This window comes from Octopus bimaculoides, chromosome 8, assembly GCF_001194135.2.
Source record: "Octopus bimaculoides isolate UCB-OBI-ISO-001 chromosome 8, ASM119413v2, whole genome shotgun sequence".
Classification (NCBI taxonomy): domain Eukaryota; kingdom Metazoa; phylum Mollusca; class Cephalopoda; order Octopoda; family Octopodidae; genus Octopus; species Octopus bimaculoides.
This window is the reverse complement of record NC_068988.1, coordinates 44,136,056-44,153,487: the sequence shown is the minus strand read 5'-3', so window position 1 is coordinate 44,153,487 and position 17,432 is coordinate 44,136,056. Positions and strand designations below refer to the sequence as shown.

The following is a 17,432-nucleotide window of genomic DNA, read 5'->3' as shown; positions in this document are numbered from 1 at the left end:
GATTTAATAAAGGTTTTGGTTAAACATCTTAGAAACATTACCAGATACAACAGACATTTAAAGATGGCCAGAGGACTTTACAGCCAAAATGTAGTAGTAACAACAAAGATGAAGACTTTAGTATGAATATATGTATGGTGTGTGTGTATCTTTGTGTGTCTGTAGATATATATATATATATATATATATACACACACACACACATACACTGTTTCTCATTTTATGCAAACATAAGAAGGCTACCTGTCTAGAAAAGAGTAAATTAAAACTTATATGTTTAGTCCTGTCACAGACAATCTCTGTAATGACAATTAGATGCATCATTATCATTTAATGTTTGTTGTCCATGCTGGCATGGGTTGGATGGTGTGACCAGAGCCAGCAAGCCAGGGGCTGCGTTAGACTCCAGTCTGATTTGGCATTGTTTCTATGTCTGGATGCCCTTCTTAATGCCAACCATTTTCAAGAGTGTGCTTGGTGCTTTTACGTGACACCGCACAGGCACTTTCACATGGCACTGCACGTATGCTTTACGTGACGCCACACTCTGTCCAAATTGTAAAGAGGTTGTGGAAGGAAGGGTATCGAGCTGTAGAAATTACAACAAAACCCATGACATACACAGCAAAAACAAAGACAGATGATGGAAGGCTGTGACAACAAAAGAAACAGATATGAAATTTGACATATTTATTTAGCTAATTGCCCTTTTATAAATTTGAGGTGTTGTAATCACATATATGAAATTAACTCTGACTGTGTAACTATTATTGTCTTCAATGTATTTCAAGTCAAAATTTATATTAAGTACATTCTTGTTTCTTAGTTTTTTTAAAGGTGTGATTAATTATTTATCCTGTTTCTTTATCTTCCCAGGTAATATTTGGTAAATCAAGTTGTCCTGAATTATCCAAGGAAGCTTATACATCTGTGACATACCATAACAAGTTAGTCCACTAATTTAGCATTTATATTTTTAAATATTCATTATTTAACTTCATATTTGATAAGTTACTTTATTTTAAATATTTTCTTGAAAACAGACATTTGACAAACTGTTAAAATAATGATGATATGGATACTGATATTTATTGATCTGACTGACTTATTTATTCATTACTTGAGCAAAAGGCCACTAGTTTACAATCCAGATATAAAGCTGGTTATAGCTCTATCAACTCTGTAGTGATTTGAGCTCTGAATATAGAGAAATGAACCAATCTACTCTAAAGGTTATAACTCAACCATTTCTATTAACTCATCAAATTCATTATAATATATAAAGGACTTGATGTGGGTTGTCCCACTTGTCTATGACCTTCTTTCAAGGAGCATTGAGAATATATTCTCTTACACCTAAAAATGATGCAGCTGCCCCACGAACTAACAACACACACATTGTGTATGAGTGTTCGATTTTGTTTACATACCTTGAGCTGCTTCTAATTCATATTTGAATATATATATATAGTTTCTGTTAACACTAAAAAAGGTTTAATGTTAAACTGATATCCTCTTTATTAATTGTTTTAATCTACATCTTTGCAGATATTGAAATATTACCTTTCTATCACTTACAATGCTACACATTGAGACTGATTATAATTTCATCTTTTACCATTTCAGATCTCCACAGTTTTACGAAGAAATCAAGGTCAAGCTGCCAGCAAAGGTGTCAAAATCTCATCATCTTCTCTTCTCATTTTACCATGTGAGTTGCCAGAACAAAAAGAATGAGCCTACCCCGGTGGAAATTCCTATTGGATACACTGTAAGGGACACATCTTACTGTTTTTTTTTTTGTTACTGACCTGAATAGCATTTTCTTTATGTCACTACTATCAGCCATCCTTGAACCCAGTATCCAGTCATCAATAAATGTTCTATACATACAAACATATATACATACATATTTATATATGTGTTGGAGGGGGTGCAGATATGGCTTTATGGTTAAAAAGCTTATTTCCTAATCATGTGATTTTGAGTTCAGTTCCATTGTAGAGCACCTTGACTGCTATAGACTGAAGTGTTGTAAGTGGATTTGGTTAATGGAAACTGAAAGAAGCTATTTATCTTTATATGTGTGCATGTGTATATGTAAGTGTGAACATGCATGTTTGTGTGTGTGTTTGCACTCTCCAAAAATCACTCAGCATCTGGCAGTGATGTTGCTATCATTTTTCTGTGAATGTGTTGTCTGCTGGCTTTCCACAGCTGAAGATGTGTGAAATACGATATCCCTTATTTGAAAAACTGGTATGTGTTAGCAATGAGAAAGGCATCCAACTGTAAACTGCTTCAGTAATATATTTATTTAACATTCGCTACTGTGGAAAAAATGGACGTAAAATAAGGAAACAAATTACATGTGTGTGTGTGTGTAGTGGTTGTACAAGAAACCACCTCCCACAACAAACAAAATCAATAATAATTATTATTATGATGATTTCTCCTTTATTGTAGTGGCTGCCCCTGCTTAATGATAATCAACTATCTATTGGAGATTTTCAGCTTCCAGTTTCAATGGAGAAACTTCCTCCTCGATATTCCATGCATTCAGATGTAAGTACCAAATTCTAGGATCATTTTATTGCTTTTCTGTGTACGTGTGTGTGTACGTAATTCTATTTGTGGCTATAATGTGTTCCTGATTAAATCAGTTTTTTTTTTTTAAGGGATGTGTATTCGGCTCACAATTGTAAAGTTGTGAGTTTGATTACCAGTGGCATGTTATGTCCTTGAGCAAGACACTTAATTTCATGCTGTTCCAGTCCACTCAGCTGGCAAAAATAGGTTGTACCTGAAATTCAAAGGGCCAGCTTTGTCACACTCTGCATCACGCTGAATCTCCTTGTGAATTACATTAAGAGTGTGCGTGTTAATTTCACAAACAGGCTGTTCAGCTGATTGGATCGACTGGAAGCCACATCATCATAACCAATGGAATGCCAGTTTATATGCAAATATGTCAAATATGTTTTGTGTGTGTTTTACATATACCTTTGTCATACTTCTCAGTAATTTGTGGTAATCAGTATATCATCATCATCATCATCATCATCGTTTAACGTCCGCTTTCCATGCTAGCATGGGTTGGACGATTTGACTGAGGACTGGTGAAACCGGATGGCAACACCAGGCTCCAGTCTGATTTGGCAGAGTTTCTACAGCTGGATGCCCTTCCTAACGCCAACCACTCAGAGAGTGTAGTGGGTGCTTTTACGTGTCACCCGCACGAAAACGGCCACGCTCGAAATGGTGTCTTTTATGTGCCACCCGCACAAGCCAGTCCAGGGGCACTGGCAACGATCTCGCTCGAAAATCCTACAGGAGCCAGTCAGGCGGTACTGGCAACGGCCACGCTCAAAATGGTGCATCTCATGTGCCACCCGCACAAGAACCAGTCCAGGGGCACTGGCAACGATCTTACTTGGCTTGCCGGGTCTTCTCACGCACAGCCCATTTCCAAAGGTCTCGGTCCGTAGTCATCGCCTCGGTGAGGCCCAATGTGGTGAGGCAAAATATATTAATGTGGATAGTTGAATCAGTCAAACACAAGACAACCAGCTAAGAAATCAATAGTCCAAATCTTGTCACTGGTTAAGGTAGTAAATGTTCATTGCATGGAATCAGACATCTGCGATATCTTATGGCACAATCAAGAAATAAACGTGATCTTACTTTGTAACATGTGTGTATGTTTTGTATGAACTGAACAGTACAACAGTGGAAGAAATTTGCTATTTAAAAAAGAGTAACTTTTAGAACATTACACCCAATTATATCCTCATATAATGAATTTGTCTCAGATGTGATTTGATCCATTTTTTGAGGAGAAAGGCTCGTCATACATCTCATATATTCAGAACATTCCCTAAGAATATGTATTCTGTTGGCAAACTGCCTAATTAGGAATGCTGACTAAATGCTTTAGAGATTATATAGTGTATTCTATCAAATGTGTTACATGTAAGTTTTACATTGACAGTAATATTCACCTATTACTTGTATTGGTTACTGAGACAACCAAGGGATCCGTTCCATGGTCTCTCAACCTGCAAGAAACCCCATTTTTCTTTAGGAATGAAGTTGTCTCTCTTACACACTACATCTATACTGTTTTGTTGTCTGTATGCCAGTGCCGCCGGACTGGCTCCTGTGCAGGTGGCACGTAAAATGCACCATTTTGAGCATGGCCGTTGCCAGTACTGCCTCACTGGCCTTTGTGCCGGTGGCATGTAAAAGCACCTACTACACTCTCGGAGTGGTTGATGTTAGGAAGGGCATCCAGCTGTAGAAACTCTGCCAAATCAGATTGGAGCCTGGTGTAGCCATCGGGTTTCACCAGTCCTCAGTCAAATCGTCCAACCCATGCTAGCATGGAAAGCGGACGTTAAACGATGATGATGATGATGATGTTTATATCTATTTGTGCATTTTGTCCTTGTAAGAGGCTCATAACAATCAGACAAACGAATGGGTGTTACAACGAATAGGTGAAAGACAACAACTCCTGAACAGAGTAGAGGGTACTAGATGTAAAGGCAGGCAAAGAATGCAATGGATGGACAATATCTTGAGCAGGTTGGACAAGAGTGGTAAACCAGCTGGAGAACTCGTGCTTAATCAGGAAGACTTACATTGTAGTGTCATCAGTGCACTGTAGGCATACAATACATGATGACGATATAGTTTATGTGTGTGTGTATGGATATAAATATATAATTGTGTGTGTATGTATGCATTTATATAATTTATATATATATTTATTTATTTCAGTCACAGAATATAAAGTGGATGGATAATCGTAAACCATTATTCACAGTCAATCTTTATTGTGCATCTTCAATACACACGCAGGTATGTACCTACTGTCAAGCACTATATATATATTTTAACCAATCATATGGCAGCACAGTCACTTATGCTAGACAACTGACCACATGACAATGATATGAAACTTTGTTACAGTTGTGTTGTATGAGTAAACCATGTACATTTTAATACTCTAATATTTGCCTCTGATATTTGAGAATAATTTTTGCTTCCTACCAGCTGTTACTGTTTAGACCAGAGATTCTCAACCATTTTTTTTATCTATTGACCCTTCAGAAATACTATGTTATTCTAGTGGACCCCCATGGCCATTCAGTGTTTAAAAGCTAGCTTCATAGAAACTTCTTTCAAAATTCCTATTTTGTTTTTCACACATTCACTTGTGTAGGTTGAACTATGTAAAATGTTAAAGAAAGAAACTGAGCTGGTTCTTGCAATATACACCAATACATACATCTAAAATAAAATTTTTTCAGGACCCTTTAAAATATTATTGTGGCTCCTCAATTTACTATTTTCTTATATGGGCCAAAATCTTATATGGGCCCTGGTTGAGAACCACTGGTTTAGACCCAAGTAAAACTGGATCCATCAGACCAGTGATTAAGTTTACTTTTCAAGCGTACAGCTTTAAGTTCACTATTACTGTGCAGTACTCTGGCAATAGACCCAATTGATTAATGCCTTGTAAAGGTATTTGATAAACACAGCTGAAAGAAGCCTGTCATACATTTAATGTATATATCGAGAGAGAGAGAGAGAGAGAGAGAGAAAGAGAAAGATATTATGTGTGTGTGTGTATCTACTCTGAACCTCAGCTACGAGCAGTAATATCTGCTAGCCCTGCTTTTCAGATTTCTCTGGAAGAGAAAACTCCTTGTAAACCTGTTATAGTTGGCCACAGGAAGAGCTCCTGACTGAAAATTCTGCTCAGTTACCTGCTGACTAAACTCTGCTAGCATGGAAAACAGATGCTAAACAAAATGACCAAACGATATTTATTCTTTTGCTTAAATTATTGTACTCTTGATTGGATTTATATCTCTTGTTTAAGTTTTCAATTTCAAACTCATATCTAACTGAATTTCAGTACTCTTCACCTTTAATCTGTTGTTCTGGGAGACAGTTTTTATGTCAAAGTTAAACACAATAAAAGTCAGTGAAGTTTATTTCAGATTAGATTTTAAAATATGGGATTGGGATCAAGAATATCATACTTCAAAGTTTCCTTAGAAACTCTTCAGGTCTAAATTTATAATAAATATATCAATTTGTTCTCATTAACATGTATCTTTATCCAGAGCAATCATCACAACCAAATTGGGTGTGTAATAAAGAATGTTATATGATACTTAGTGTAATATATAACTTTTTCAGACATATTGTACTGAAGCTTCTACTAGGCTTAGTCTATTTTTCAAACTGAAGAACAAACAGACTGAAACAAGAAAGATTAGTAAATCAGTTTGTAACGCTATTTCACTTCACAAGCTAGCAACAGAGCCATTTACAGGCTCTTCACTTGACCTGCTAGAAACAGTAGCTAAACTCAAACTACACCTTATTATCTTTGAAAATGAGGGAGACTTTAATAAAGTAGTCGTAGTACAATATGTCTATCCACCTGTCTAAACCATTTCTCTCACATTCATCTGTTGTTCTTTTCATAAAATTCTTTCAGGATGAAAATTTGAATCATTTCTTACATTTATGCCATATGGCTCAAGAACAGAAACTGATGCCTCGGACCAATGAAACCGGTTTTGAAAATGAGTTGCAGCGCTCTGTCATGGATCTTGCCAAAGCTAATGGTGAAAGTCTGGTGAAATTCTTGACTCTGATTTTAGACAAACTTATTTTATTGATGGTTCGACCACCTGTTATTTCAGACCAAACAAGTGAGTATTGGAACTTTGCAAGTTATTCTTGATTTAATGATCAAATCTTCATTTCAGTTAGAATTCTGCAACTGTTCCTGTTAGAAATTTTTCATATTCCTTCATAGTCAACTTTTTGATCTGAAATTACTTTTAAACCTTTTAAAGTTCGTTTGGTAAGTGACCTGATCTGAGAGTGTTTTAAAACTGCAACATTCCCTGTGGAAGAGTCATCATATTCGTTTAAAAATATACATTTCTGTTAAATGCATTTTCTTTTTACTCCATGATAGCTTTGTATACTCTTAAGTGTCAAAAGTTTTTTTATGCTGGTGATAAAAAATGCACATCCAGTACATGCTGTAAAGCAGTTGGGGTTAGAAAACTCATTCAGCCATAGAAATTATGCCAAAGCAGACACTGAAACACAATGCTGTCCTTGGACCCATCGGACCCTGTCAGACTATCCAATCCATGCCATTATGGAATGCTGACGTTAAATAATGATAGTTGAAGCAGCGGTAGTTGTGGTTACTGACACAGTTCAGTGCACTGGAGTTGTGTTCTTTGACCAAGTTACAAAAGTGCTACTAAACTTTTTGACATATAAAGTACAGAGTACTATCAAAAAATACAAAGGAAGAGTGAACTCTTTAATAAGTATATGTGAGATTTAAAATGTATAACATGACTCTTCTACAATGTAATTCTTCCTTTAATCTGTTTGAGTCTCAACATTTATACTATTATATTTGTTTTTACAAATACTGGCTAATTCATAGTTTACAGCAGTAGTTCCCCAGGGTGGGGTGGAAAGTTCCAAGTGGGTGTTGAAGAAAAGTGGGGCGATAATGGAGTAGTGATTAATGTAAACATTGGGACGATAACAAGTCTAGTGAGACATGAAACAAAATAGATTAGGGATATCTAAGAAATTTTTCAGTGACCAAAAGACATGTGTAAATAAAGTTAAGTTGCTGAAGGTGAAGGTCAGTTTGTAGACACATCAAAACCTTCACATGAAATAACCAGCTTGCTGAGATCTGCTCAGTGAGTTATAACTTATAATTCACTTCCTTTCTGTGTATTTTAAAAGATTCCACCAAGCTTCACTCACAATTACAAATATATACTCATGCACATCTACACATATACATACATACATCTATACTCATATTGAAATATATCTACATATATGCTTAACACATCTACATGCATGCACACATTCACATGTTAAACTCTATTGGTTTGTTGTTAACACTGCCTTTCTAAAGTAATTTCTGTTTTTATAAGAGAGATGTATTGATGTAATTATATTTCTTGTCTTTTCAGTAAGTGTTTGCCAGAACTGTTTTGAAACTATATCAGTCATTGTTGGGCGAATACACAATCTTCTAGAAGACCAAAACGACCATCATGGGGTCAACTCCGTGTTGGCTTCATACATTCATTACAGCTGTACATTACCACATCCTGATATTAATGCAGGTTAGAAGAATACTTTAGTATACATATTGTCTATGCTGTAGAATTTGTACACTAAGTATATTTATATATTATGTTATCTTACTATGTACTCAATTATATATACACATTTAAAACTGAAGTCCAGTATATAAACAAACATTGTTTATACATCATCACTTCATGTACATTACGATGCTTTTAATATTCTGAAATATTCTCTAGAATTCTATATTCATGAATAGACATGGTGCTAGGAGAAACGCTGCTGCATGGCTCAGTGGTTTGAACGTCAGGCTCTCACAATCATGGGGTTGTGAGTTTGATTCCCGAACCAGGCTGTGTGTTGTGTTCTTGAGCAAGACACTTTATTTCACATTGCTCCAGTTCACTCAGCTGTTGAAATGAGTTGCAACGTCACTGGTACCAAGCTGTATCGGCCCTTGCCTTTGCCGTTCCCTTGGATAACATCAGTGGCATGGAGAGGGAAAGGCTAGTATGCATGGGCAACTGCTGGTCTTCCGTAAACAACATGGTCCAGACTTGTGCCACAGAGGGGAACTTTCTAGATGCAATCCCATGGTCATTCATGACCAAGGACAGCATTGTGGTTACTGACACAGTTCAGTGCACTGGAGTTGTGTTCTTTGACCAAGTTACAAAAGTGCTACTAAACTTTTTGACATATAAAGTACAGAGTACTATCAAAAAATACAAAGGAAGAGTGAACTCTTTAATAAGTATATGTGAGATTTAAAATGTATAACATGACTCTTCTACAATGTAATTCTTCCTTTAATCTGTTTGAGTCTCAACATTTATACTATTATATTTGTTTTTACAAATACTGGCTAATTCATAGTTTACAGCAGTAGTTCCCCAGGGTGGGGTGGGGTGGAAAGTTCCAAGTTAATTCTATATATATTTAACCCTTTTGTTACCATATTTTTGTTGAAATATATTGCTTGTGTTTCATTTAATTTTAAAAATGTTGAATCATTAGTTAGTTAGATATTAACCAGCTGACTAATAAAGAAGGCGTGTGTTTGTAACTTTGTCATTATTAAGCTTTTGTTTAAACGTAAATCGACATGAAATTTTGAAGGACGGTTTTAACTTTGATCACATTAAAATAGAATTTGTTACTTAGAAGAAAGGGCAGTTTTGAACAGGTTTGTATCAGAAGAGTTAATTTCATATTTAGCTCTATATTGTCCAGTGCATTCTTTTCCTAATTTTTGAAGAAAGATTAAAACTTATGAAATAGGGAAATAAGACAGGGAAATGGGGGGGGGAAAAAGAAATGTCAAAATACTTTGATTTGCTATGTGTGAGTGGTATTTCTTTCATTTCTTTAAAATTCTAATTGATGCAGCAGCACTGTTATGACTGAAAAGAATCAGCATAATCTTGATTGGCTGCCAGAAATGATAAAGAAGTGAATGAAAATAGGGAAAAAAGAGAGGAGGTGAATCCTTGTAAATGAAAGATGGAGATATAAAATGCAAAAAGGGGAATTTGGATTTTGAGCAAGGACAATGTTCAAAATGGGTATTGAATGTAACACTTTTATTCAAGTATATTAAATTAGTATTTTGAATATTTTACTAGTATCTAAAAGGTTTAGAGTTTTTCTTACGTATATAAAGAAAAAAAAGTGTTCTTATATTTTTAGCTGTTTATTGAAATTGTCAGCCCTTTTTTTCTCAGTGTCTTTTCACATTACATCTTTCTATATCACCTTTAGTCTCTTGCCTGGGTAGCCCAACTGGCCAATATCCTACTTTGGGTCGTCCATCATCGCTGCCAGTTAACAAACCAGGTTATCAACGTAGCAGCAGTGATCCCGACCTATCAGGCAGCACACCAACAACACCAGATGCAGAAGTTATTCATATAATGAACTGTAAGTTACATCTTACTATATTATCATTCATTAACTATATTTGAATTTTCTTTCCTTTTTCAGCTCCCTTCCATTTTCTTATTCTAATCATTCCTTCATTGTTCATTGTCTTCTTGCTTGTCTTCTCTTCCCTTTATTATTTTCTCTCTGTTTTCTTCTCAGTTGTCACTGTTTGCTTTCTTTTTTTTTTTTTTTGTCTGTCTGCTAATTATATTCTATTAGTCTGGTTAAATCAGATTTTATTTTGCAACCTTATGAATTAGTTTTAGTGTTCAGGACCAATGTTTTGGTTGAATAGATATGATTAACCCTTGAGCATTTAAATTGGCCATATCTAGCCAAAATAAGCTCTGTTTTATCTTCAAACTAACCAGATCTGGCCTCTCACACTTATCCTACAATATTATTCTAAAACAAATAATCATGTCAAGTCTCAAGGCTACAAGGTAATGCATAGCTAATTCATATCAGTGTGAATAAAAAAGCATTACATTTGACAGAGAAATCTGAATGTTAAAGGGTTAAAGTCTTTTTTGACATGACTACACCTTACTTTCAGATATAGATGTGTAAAATTCCTTGTATGAAAAACTATGCAGTTACTGAATTGCCTAATACCGGTACACAGCATAGACTGCCAGTACTAAATCCGTCTGCAAGGAGTTAAATATATTAATGTACCATCAAGTACCTTACTTTTATTGTAGTTTCCTGCATTTCTCACAAAACCTGTCTCGTTTTTAAAGCTTCTTTTTATATATCTGTCATATTTTGTTTTTGTCTTTCTCCCTTACCAGTTACCAAAGGCGGTCCTCTTGATCGAACTGGCAGCATGAAAGGATCTGAGTATGGAATTTCAACATTCCCTAAGATCAGAGGTAAAAAAGTAAGTATCAAAGACCGGGTTCATATTTGCTTACCAATAGTTAAAGATTTGATTGTTGTTCAGCGTTAACATGTGTAAACCAAAGAGGCATAAAGTAAAATTTAAAACAGTCCAGATCATGTACGAGCACAACACACATTGCTTGGTTATTACCCCAAAATATTATCAATGTTCCATTAGCTATTTGATATTTCCTAAACAGTTTATAACCATGTCCGATAAGTTAATAAAATAGTTTTTGACTATTAATGGTGAGATACTATGGATATATTTTCTCAGTAAACTTTCCTCATGGTGAACTTTCTTCACAGTGAATTGATGGTGGAGAACTTACTTGTAATTGTTTATAACCATATAAATCGACTTTTTGATTTATCTGCTTCACCTCTTTCATATTTCCTTATATTGTCTTTTGTTTCTCTTTCTCTTTTACAGCTTGTCCATGAAGAACTGGCAGTGCAATGGGTAATGGCAAGTGGTTCTATCAAAGAAGCAACTCTTGCGAACGCTTGGTTCTTCTTAAATCTTATTGTACGTACCATGACTTCAAACAAAGATTTTTGTTTTTTGTTTGACTGTGTAAAAGTTTTTGGATATTTCTTCTTATTTTTTGTTAAATTAATAAACAAGATTCTTTTATTGAGTGTAAAGAGAGTGTTTATGAGTTTGGGTTGATCCTTCATACCAGTGTCAAATTTAAGGCGAAATCCTATAATATGTTGTTAGCGAGCGAGCTTTGCTTCGTTTGTTTAAATAAAGATTATCACTGAAAATGTAAAAGGAGGTATTTAGGTACTTTCTTTGAAATAAATCTTACATATACACCATCAGCTACATTTATTTCTATTATAGCAAGGGTTAGGCAGATCTCACCACTTATTGTGGTCTTTTATCATATGCTTCATAACAAAAGCAACAAAAATGAAATTCTCCAAAATATGCAGATAAGTGTTTTAATTTCTTTGAAATAATTAACTGTATGAAAAAATTGTTCAAATACTTTTTAAAATCACAACAAATTAGGACATACAGGAAAGGAATTTTTTTATATAGGGAAAACGAAGACACAGCTGTACTTAAAATTTTATTACAGTTAACTATGGAAAATGGTTTTGCCTCATAGCTTTGTAAAAAAACCATGCCATTACTATAACCTTAGATTGACCAATGCCTTGTGAATGAATTTGATCGATGGAAACCATGCATATGTGTTTAGCAGAGAGAAGAGAGAGCAGTGGCTGGAGGTACAGATGGCCTGGGGATGGTGGGGTTGAAATAGTGTGGGCAGGGATGATGAGGAGTGTGGGAGATCATTAGGGAGGGGATGTATCGATTCTGCTTCAAGGTGAGTATAGCAGCCAAGTAGTACCATAGATGGGGGAGGGATGAAAATGGGTGGAGGACAGGGCCTGTTGTCTCGCTCTGTGCCATATAACTCATTCACATTGACACCATCTTGAGAGCACTGTATGTCTTTCATTGGAATTTTCATGGCTATGGTCTTGTATTTATCCATAAACAAGTGGTTTTTGCATAGAGACTAGAATTGAAATGATTGGTTGAATCTTTAGAGACAGTGCTCCAGCACAGAATATAAGAATATGTCAAAGATCCCAAGTAAGTTACAAAAAAGAGTAGAATTCAATCTAATCTTGAATTGGTATTTAAATATAATTATATAACAACAAAATCTGCAACTTAATTTCACACCACCACTTGGTTTTTTGAATGCTTTTAGTAGGGTTTACTCTGCTGCAAGTATTTAGCCCAGTTCTCTGGTTTGAGGATACCTCCCTCTCTCCCTCCCACCTATCTCAGAGGCCCTATAAAGGGTCAAGAACACTGCCTTCCTTCCCAACTAAAATATTTTTTTTAAAAATCTAATACAAACTTGTGTAAATAATGATTTTTTTTTTTGATTGTTAATTAGATGAATTGGTTTAAATCATTACTTAACCCTTTAGCATTTAAACCGGCCAGATCCAGCCAGAATATTTTATCTGTTTTATGTTCAATTTGATCTGATCCAGCTTCTCACACTTAACCTACAATGTCATTCTAAGAAAAATATGCAATCACTTATCAAAATCTTGAAGCTATGAGATACTGTATGACTAACTCAAAACAATGTGAATAAATAAACATTATATTTCGCAGAATAATCTGAATGCTAAAGGGTTATATATAAATTACAATAAAGTGCTAACAAATAAAGTGAAGTAAAGAATGTAAATAAAATAAAATTAAAATTTTGAGTGGCTTCTTTGGACTGCGAAACCTTAATCTATAGCTTATGCCTAAATCTGGTTTTGCTCTCATGACTAGCTTTTAAGTGTGGATTGTGTGTGTAGCTGGTGTAAACTGATACAGCCTCGCAGTTCCGGCTGTTTTATTAATGTGATATACACAGATCAACACTGATCATTATCCTCTTGTTATAGGTAAAAGGAATGGCAGAACATCTTGACAAGACTGATAAACTCAGTATACATCGCAGTTTACGCTTCAGTGATCACTTCATAGAAGATGTCTGCCAACTGGTGCGCAACCTTATCAGAGAAATTGTTTTACGTTTCATGAAGGTTTGTTATTTTCATATTTCTCAAATGTTTCTTATTCTTGTACAGTTATCTCCAGAGTTCTGATATATTTTATACCTGGAAGGTCAAGGTGCTGGAATATTAATTGCAGTACTGAGTTCAAATTAACCTTACTTTCACAACTGTTATACATCATCATCATCATCATCATCATCATCATCATCATCATCATCTAACATCCCTTTCCATGGTGGCATGGGTTGGATGGTTTGACAGGTAACTGGCAAGCTGCAGAGATGTGTCAGGATCTAATGTCATCTTTGGCATGGTTTCTATGGCTGGATGTTTAGAATGGAGTATAGCAGGGGTGGGGGAGCAGTGGCTGAAGGCACAAATGGTGAGGTGAGAATGTGATTGGTTGAAATAGTCTGGACAGAGATGATGAGGTGTCTGGAAGGACTTTAAGGAGGGGATGGGGTGTAATATGTGCTGATTCTGCTCTCAGGTGAGTACAGCAGCCAGATAGTACCATAAATGTAAAATCAAATAAAGCCCAAAACAAGTACTGGGTAAATGTAAAGTTACTTTCTCAAGCCATGCCAACTCATGAGGGGCCAGTTTCCCAGTTTCCATGGCCGATAAATTCTCCACCTGGATGGGATGCCAGTCCATTGCAGGGTTACTCATTTTTGCCCACCAAATGGACTGGAGCAATGTGAAATGAAATATTTTGCTCAAGAACACAATGCATTCCTCAGTCCAGGAATCAAAACCACAATCTTTCGATCATGAGTCTAATGCCCCGACCACTAAGCCAAGTAAGAAAATGGATGGGGACAAGACCTGTCTTTTTGCTCTATACCACATCATTCATGGACGTTGACTCCAACTCAAGAGCAATGTAAGGCTGTGGTCTTGGACTAGGTGCATAATTTGCCAACTCTTGTGCATGATGCTTTTATGAGGCACTACTCTTGTGGATGGCTGTTGTCTCACAACGAGCTCATCTGTCCTTTGACAGGTCTTGTTTTTAGCCTTGCAGAGTGTACACTACACCCTCCTCACCTAGCAAGCCGGGTGGAGGAGCCAGTTTAGTCATTGACCCCTGACCACGAAATAAGTCATACTATGTCACATGGTACCAGTAGCAACATCACTGTCATACAGGTGATGTTCTTTGCTTACAGTCTTTCATGAAAAGTATGTCTGGCCATGGGAAAATAAAACTTGACTTGGAAACAGGTAAGGGTTGGCAACAAGAAGGGCTTGTGGTTGGGAAGTGAACTTCTTAACTACTTAGTCCTGTCTAATGAGCCATCATTAGGTTCAAGCAAGTCATACTCTCAAACTGCCATCTTAATGTGCAACAATAGAAAATGACTATGGATTATAATAGAGGTTGTAGAATCTTTGCCCTTCCTTCATTGCGCTTGTCATTTGTCAGTAGGACAGGCCATTTTGTTACAGACTGTGAGTTAAGTAAATGTAATATCAGTTGATGAATAAGCTCTGTATTCACACTGTATATTACATTAGTGCAGGGTGAGTGATTATACTAAGAGAAGAAGGTTGAAAGATTTCTTTTTGGAAATACCTGTTCTAAATATATATCTTATAGTCTTCAGTGCAGTTTTATATGCATAGAAAGTGGTGCTACTGGATGAATAGCAGAAAATATAAAACAAAAAATAAAAAAACTAATAATCAACACTGAGTTTTAATTTTTTTGCACATTTTCAGGACCAATCTCTCATTCGTTCACTCAATTCAAGTTTAGCATTCTTCCTGTTTGATCTGCTTTCTCTGATGGATCGAGGAGTGGTGTTCACCTTGATCAATGACTATTGGCGAGCGGTGAGTCTCTTATTTATTTTTCTCACCACTATGATGTAATGTTGTTTCTTGCTGTGTTTTTTTCTTGTTTTGTTTCTAAATTTAATAACCACTGAGTTGTAAGGAACTTTTGCTGTTCCTGTAGTTGAAACACCTATAGAATTTCCAGGAGAAATGCTTTAAAAAGCATTACTATTACTCCCTGTGATGCCTATAGAAAATTCATTAATTATAATTAATTTTACATTGTATTTAAAAAAAAACAATTTTCCAAAGGCTGCAAGGTAAATTTTGGGGAATAAAATGTAATCAGTATATTAATTCTATTGTATTGCCACTCCTGTTATACATTGGAGTGTTAGTAAACTGCTTGAGAATTTTATCTTTATGTGTAGGCTAAATCAGCCAAACAAAGACTACCATCTTCAATACATACTCAAGGAGATATTGCTGATTTGAAGCTTATGAAGGAAGCACTCATTAAGTTGTCACTAGTCAGTCAGTTGAACTGGGCCATTTGAAAACTGTCTAACTACAGAAAGACATGCTGGTAATAAAACCAACAAAAGAGCTGCTGGTAAAGCAATCTGCCAGAAACAGCAGTTAAATCACATTCAACTCACATTTTACCATCATAAGAAAGGTCACAACGAATAATGTGCTTCTAGGTTCCTTGAACATAATAAAAGTCATGATGGTCACATTTGGAATACCTTTGATTGTAGGTTTGTTCAGTGTAAGCCACACCAACAACTATGTTAAGCAGGTATGAACTGCTAATGACTTGGTATTGTATTAGCCAGGCACATTCTCGGTCAGAATGTAGATCAGAACCAGATAAAGGGAGATATGGATTCACAATTCTCTAGTTAATAGATCTCTACATGTGATATGGTACCTTGATAATGGTACCTTGTCATAATACCAGTCAACAGTTAAATGGACTTGACCAGAAGTGCTTTAACTCTGAGTGCAGCAGAGTGTCAGTCTGTGGTTATGACCCATTTGTTGATATGTTGTTATCCTAACAACTCAACCAGTTGCAACTTTCCTTGTATATATTACTGGTACTTATTTATTCTGATGGCATTTTGATCTCAGAGCATTGAAGTATCTAAAGCAGTGAGGACAACAGCCTGTTATTTTGACCATCTTCTTTACCAAATCTAATTTAACTCATGTAGTGCAACAATTAATTCTTGGTAATTTTGGTTTTGCTTCACTGTTAAAATCATTTCTGTTGCATTTGGAAGGATGCATCAACATCACAGCTTATCTTTACACTATCTTCCTATGTTTTTACTTCTGAGACTTTGTGCCTGCTATATATATATATATATATATATATATATAAATTATATCAACCCTGTTAATCTGAATAAATCAATGGTATCATCATACAACATATCATTTAGTTAACTTAAACTGGGTACAATGAGTTAAAGTTTCCAATTCAGTAATATTTAGTTAGTCTAAGGTTTGAAGTTAAGTACTAAGTATCTAAGTTTCAGTACTTCAAATTAATATTTATGGAATTTTATTTTCAGATTTCTAGCCAAATGGCTTGTCAAGTTGATGCAACTATTCTAATGAGGTTGCGTCTTGACTTTTTGCACATCATCTGCAGCCATGAGCATTATTTCCCATTAAATCTGCCATTTGGAACTCCGCTTACACCATCAGCTCCATGCAGTCCATCTCCTAGCGTCACTAGTACAAACTCACAGATGTCTTATGCCTCAACAAACACTCTGACCGATAAAGGAATTTTCTTTGACCTCACAACTGAGTTTCGGCAGCAGCATTTCCTTTCTGGGTTGGTCCTGTCTGATTTAGCCACAGCTCTAGAAACAAAGTGAGTATCATTTAAAATTTGGGAGTGTTTAAGAACAATGCGTTATTTTAACCAAATTTTGACAAAGCCTTTAAATATCTAATATCAAAAAGAAGACCAGTTTTGAATTCAGTTCATCATGCTTTGTGTTTCTTGCTTCCAAAAGACTACAAGGCAGTCAGTGAACTTTTATATAAGTGATTCTTAAGTGAGAGGTGCAAAATTTTATTTCAACATGTGAAAAAAATTACTT

The 17,432-nt window shown here is 35.5% G+C and overlaps 1 protein-coding gene across 10 annotated transcripts in view; it reads left to right on the top strand.

The window, feature by feature from the left end:
- LOC106868262 (dedicator of cytokinesis protein 7) overlaps window positions 1-17,432 on the top strand; it is a 174,794-nt gene that overhangs the window by 72,738 nt on the left and 84,624 nt on the right. For all 10 annotated transcript variants that reach the window (XR_008264747.1, XM_052970082.1, XM_052970084.1 and 7 more), the window contains 12 exons: window positions 877-947; window positions 1,627-1,771; window positions 2,467-2,565; window positions 4,783-4,863; window positions 6,521-6,737; window positions 8,049-8,204; window positions 9,928-10,086; window positions 10,884-10,972; window positions 11,408-11,503; window positions 13,414-13,554; window positions 15,253-15,366; window positions 16,893-17,200. Coding sequence is in view for 9 of the 10 variants with exons in the window: in XM_052970082.1 (XP_052826042.1) it covers window positions 877-947; window positions 1,627-1,771; window positions 2,467-2,565; window positions 4,783-4,863; window positions 6,521-6,737; window positions 8,049-8,204; window positions 9,928-10,086; window positions 10,884-10,972; window positions 11,408-11,503; window positions 13,414-13,554; window positions 15,253-15,366; window positions 16,893-17,200 (1,676 nt within the window). In the remaining variant the exon portion in view is untranslated. The remainder of the gene's footprint in view (window positions 1-876; window positions 948-1,626; window positions 1,772-2,466; window positions 2,566-4,782; window positions 4,864-6,520; window positions 6,738-8,048; window positions 8,205-9,927; window positions 10,087-10,883; window positions 10,973-11,407; window positions 11,504-13,413; window positions 13,555-15,252; window positions 15,367-16,892; window positions 17,201-17,432) is intronic.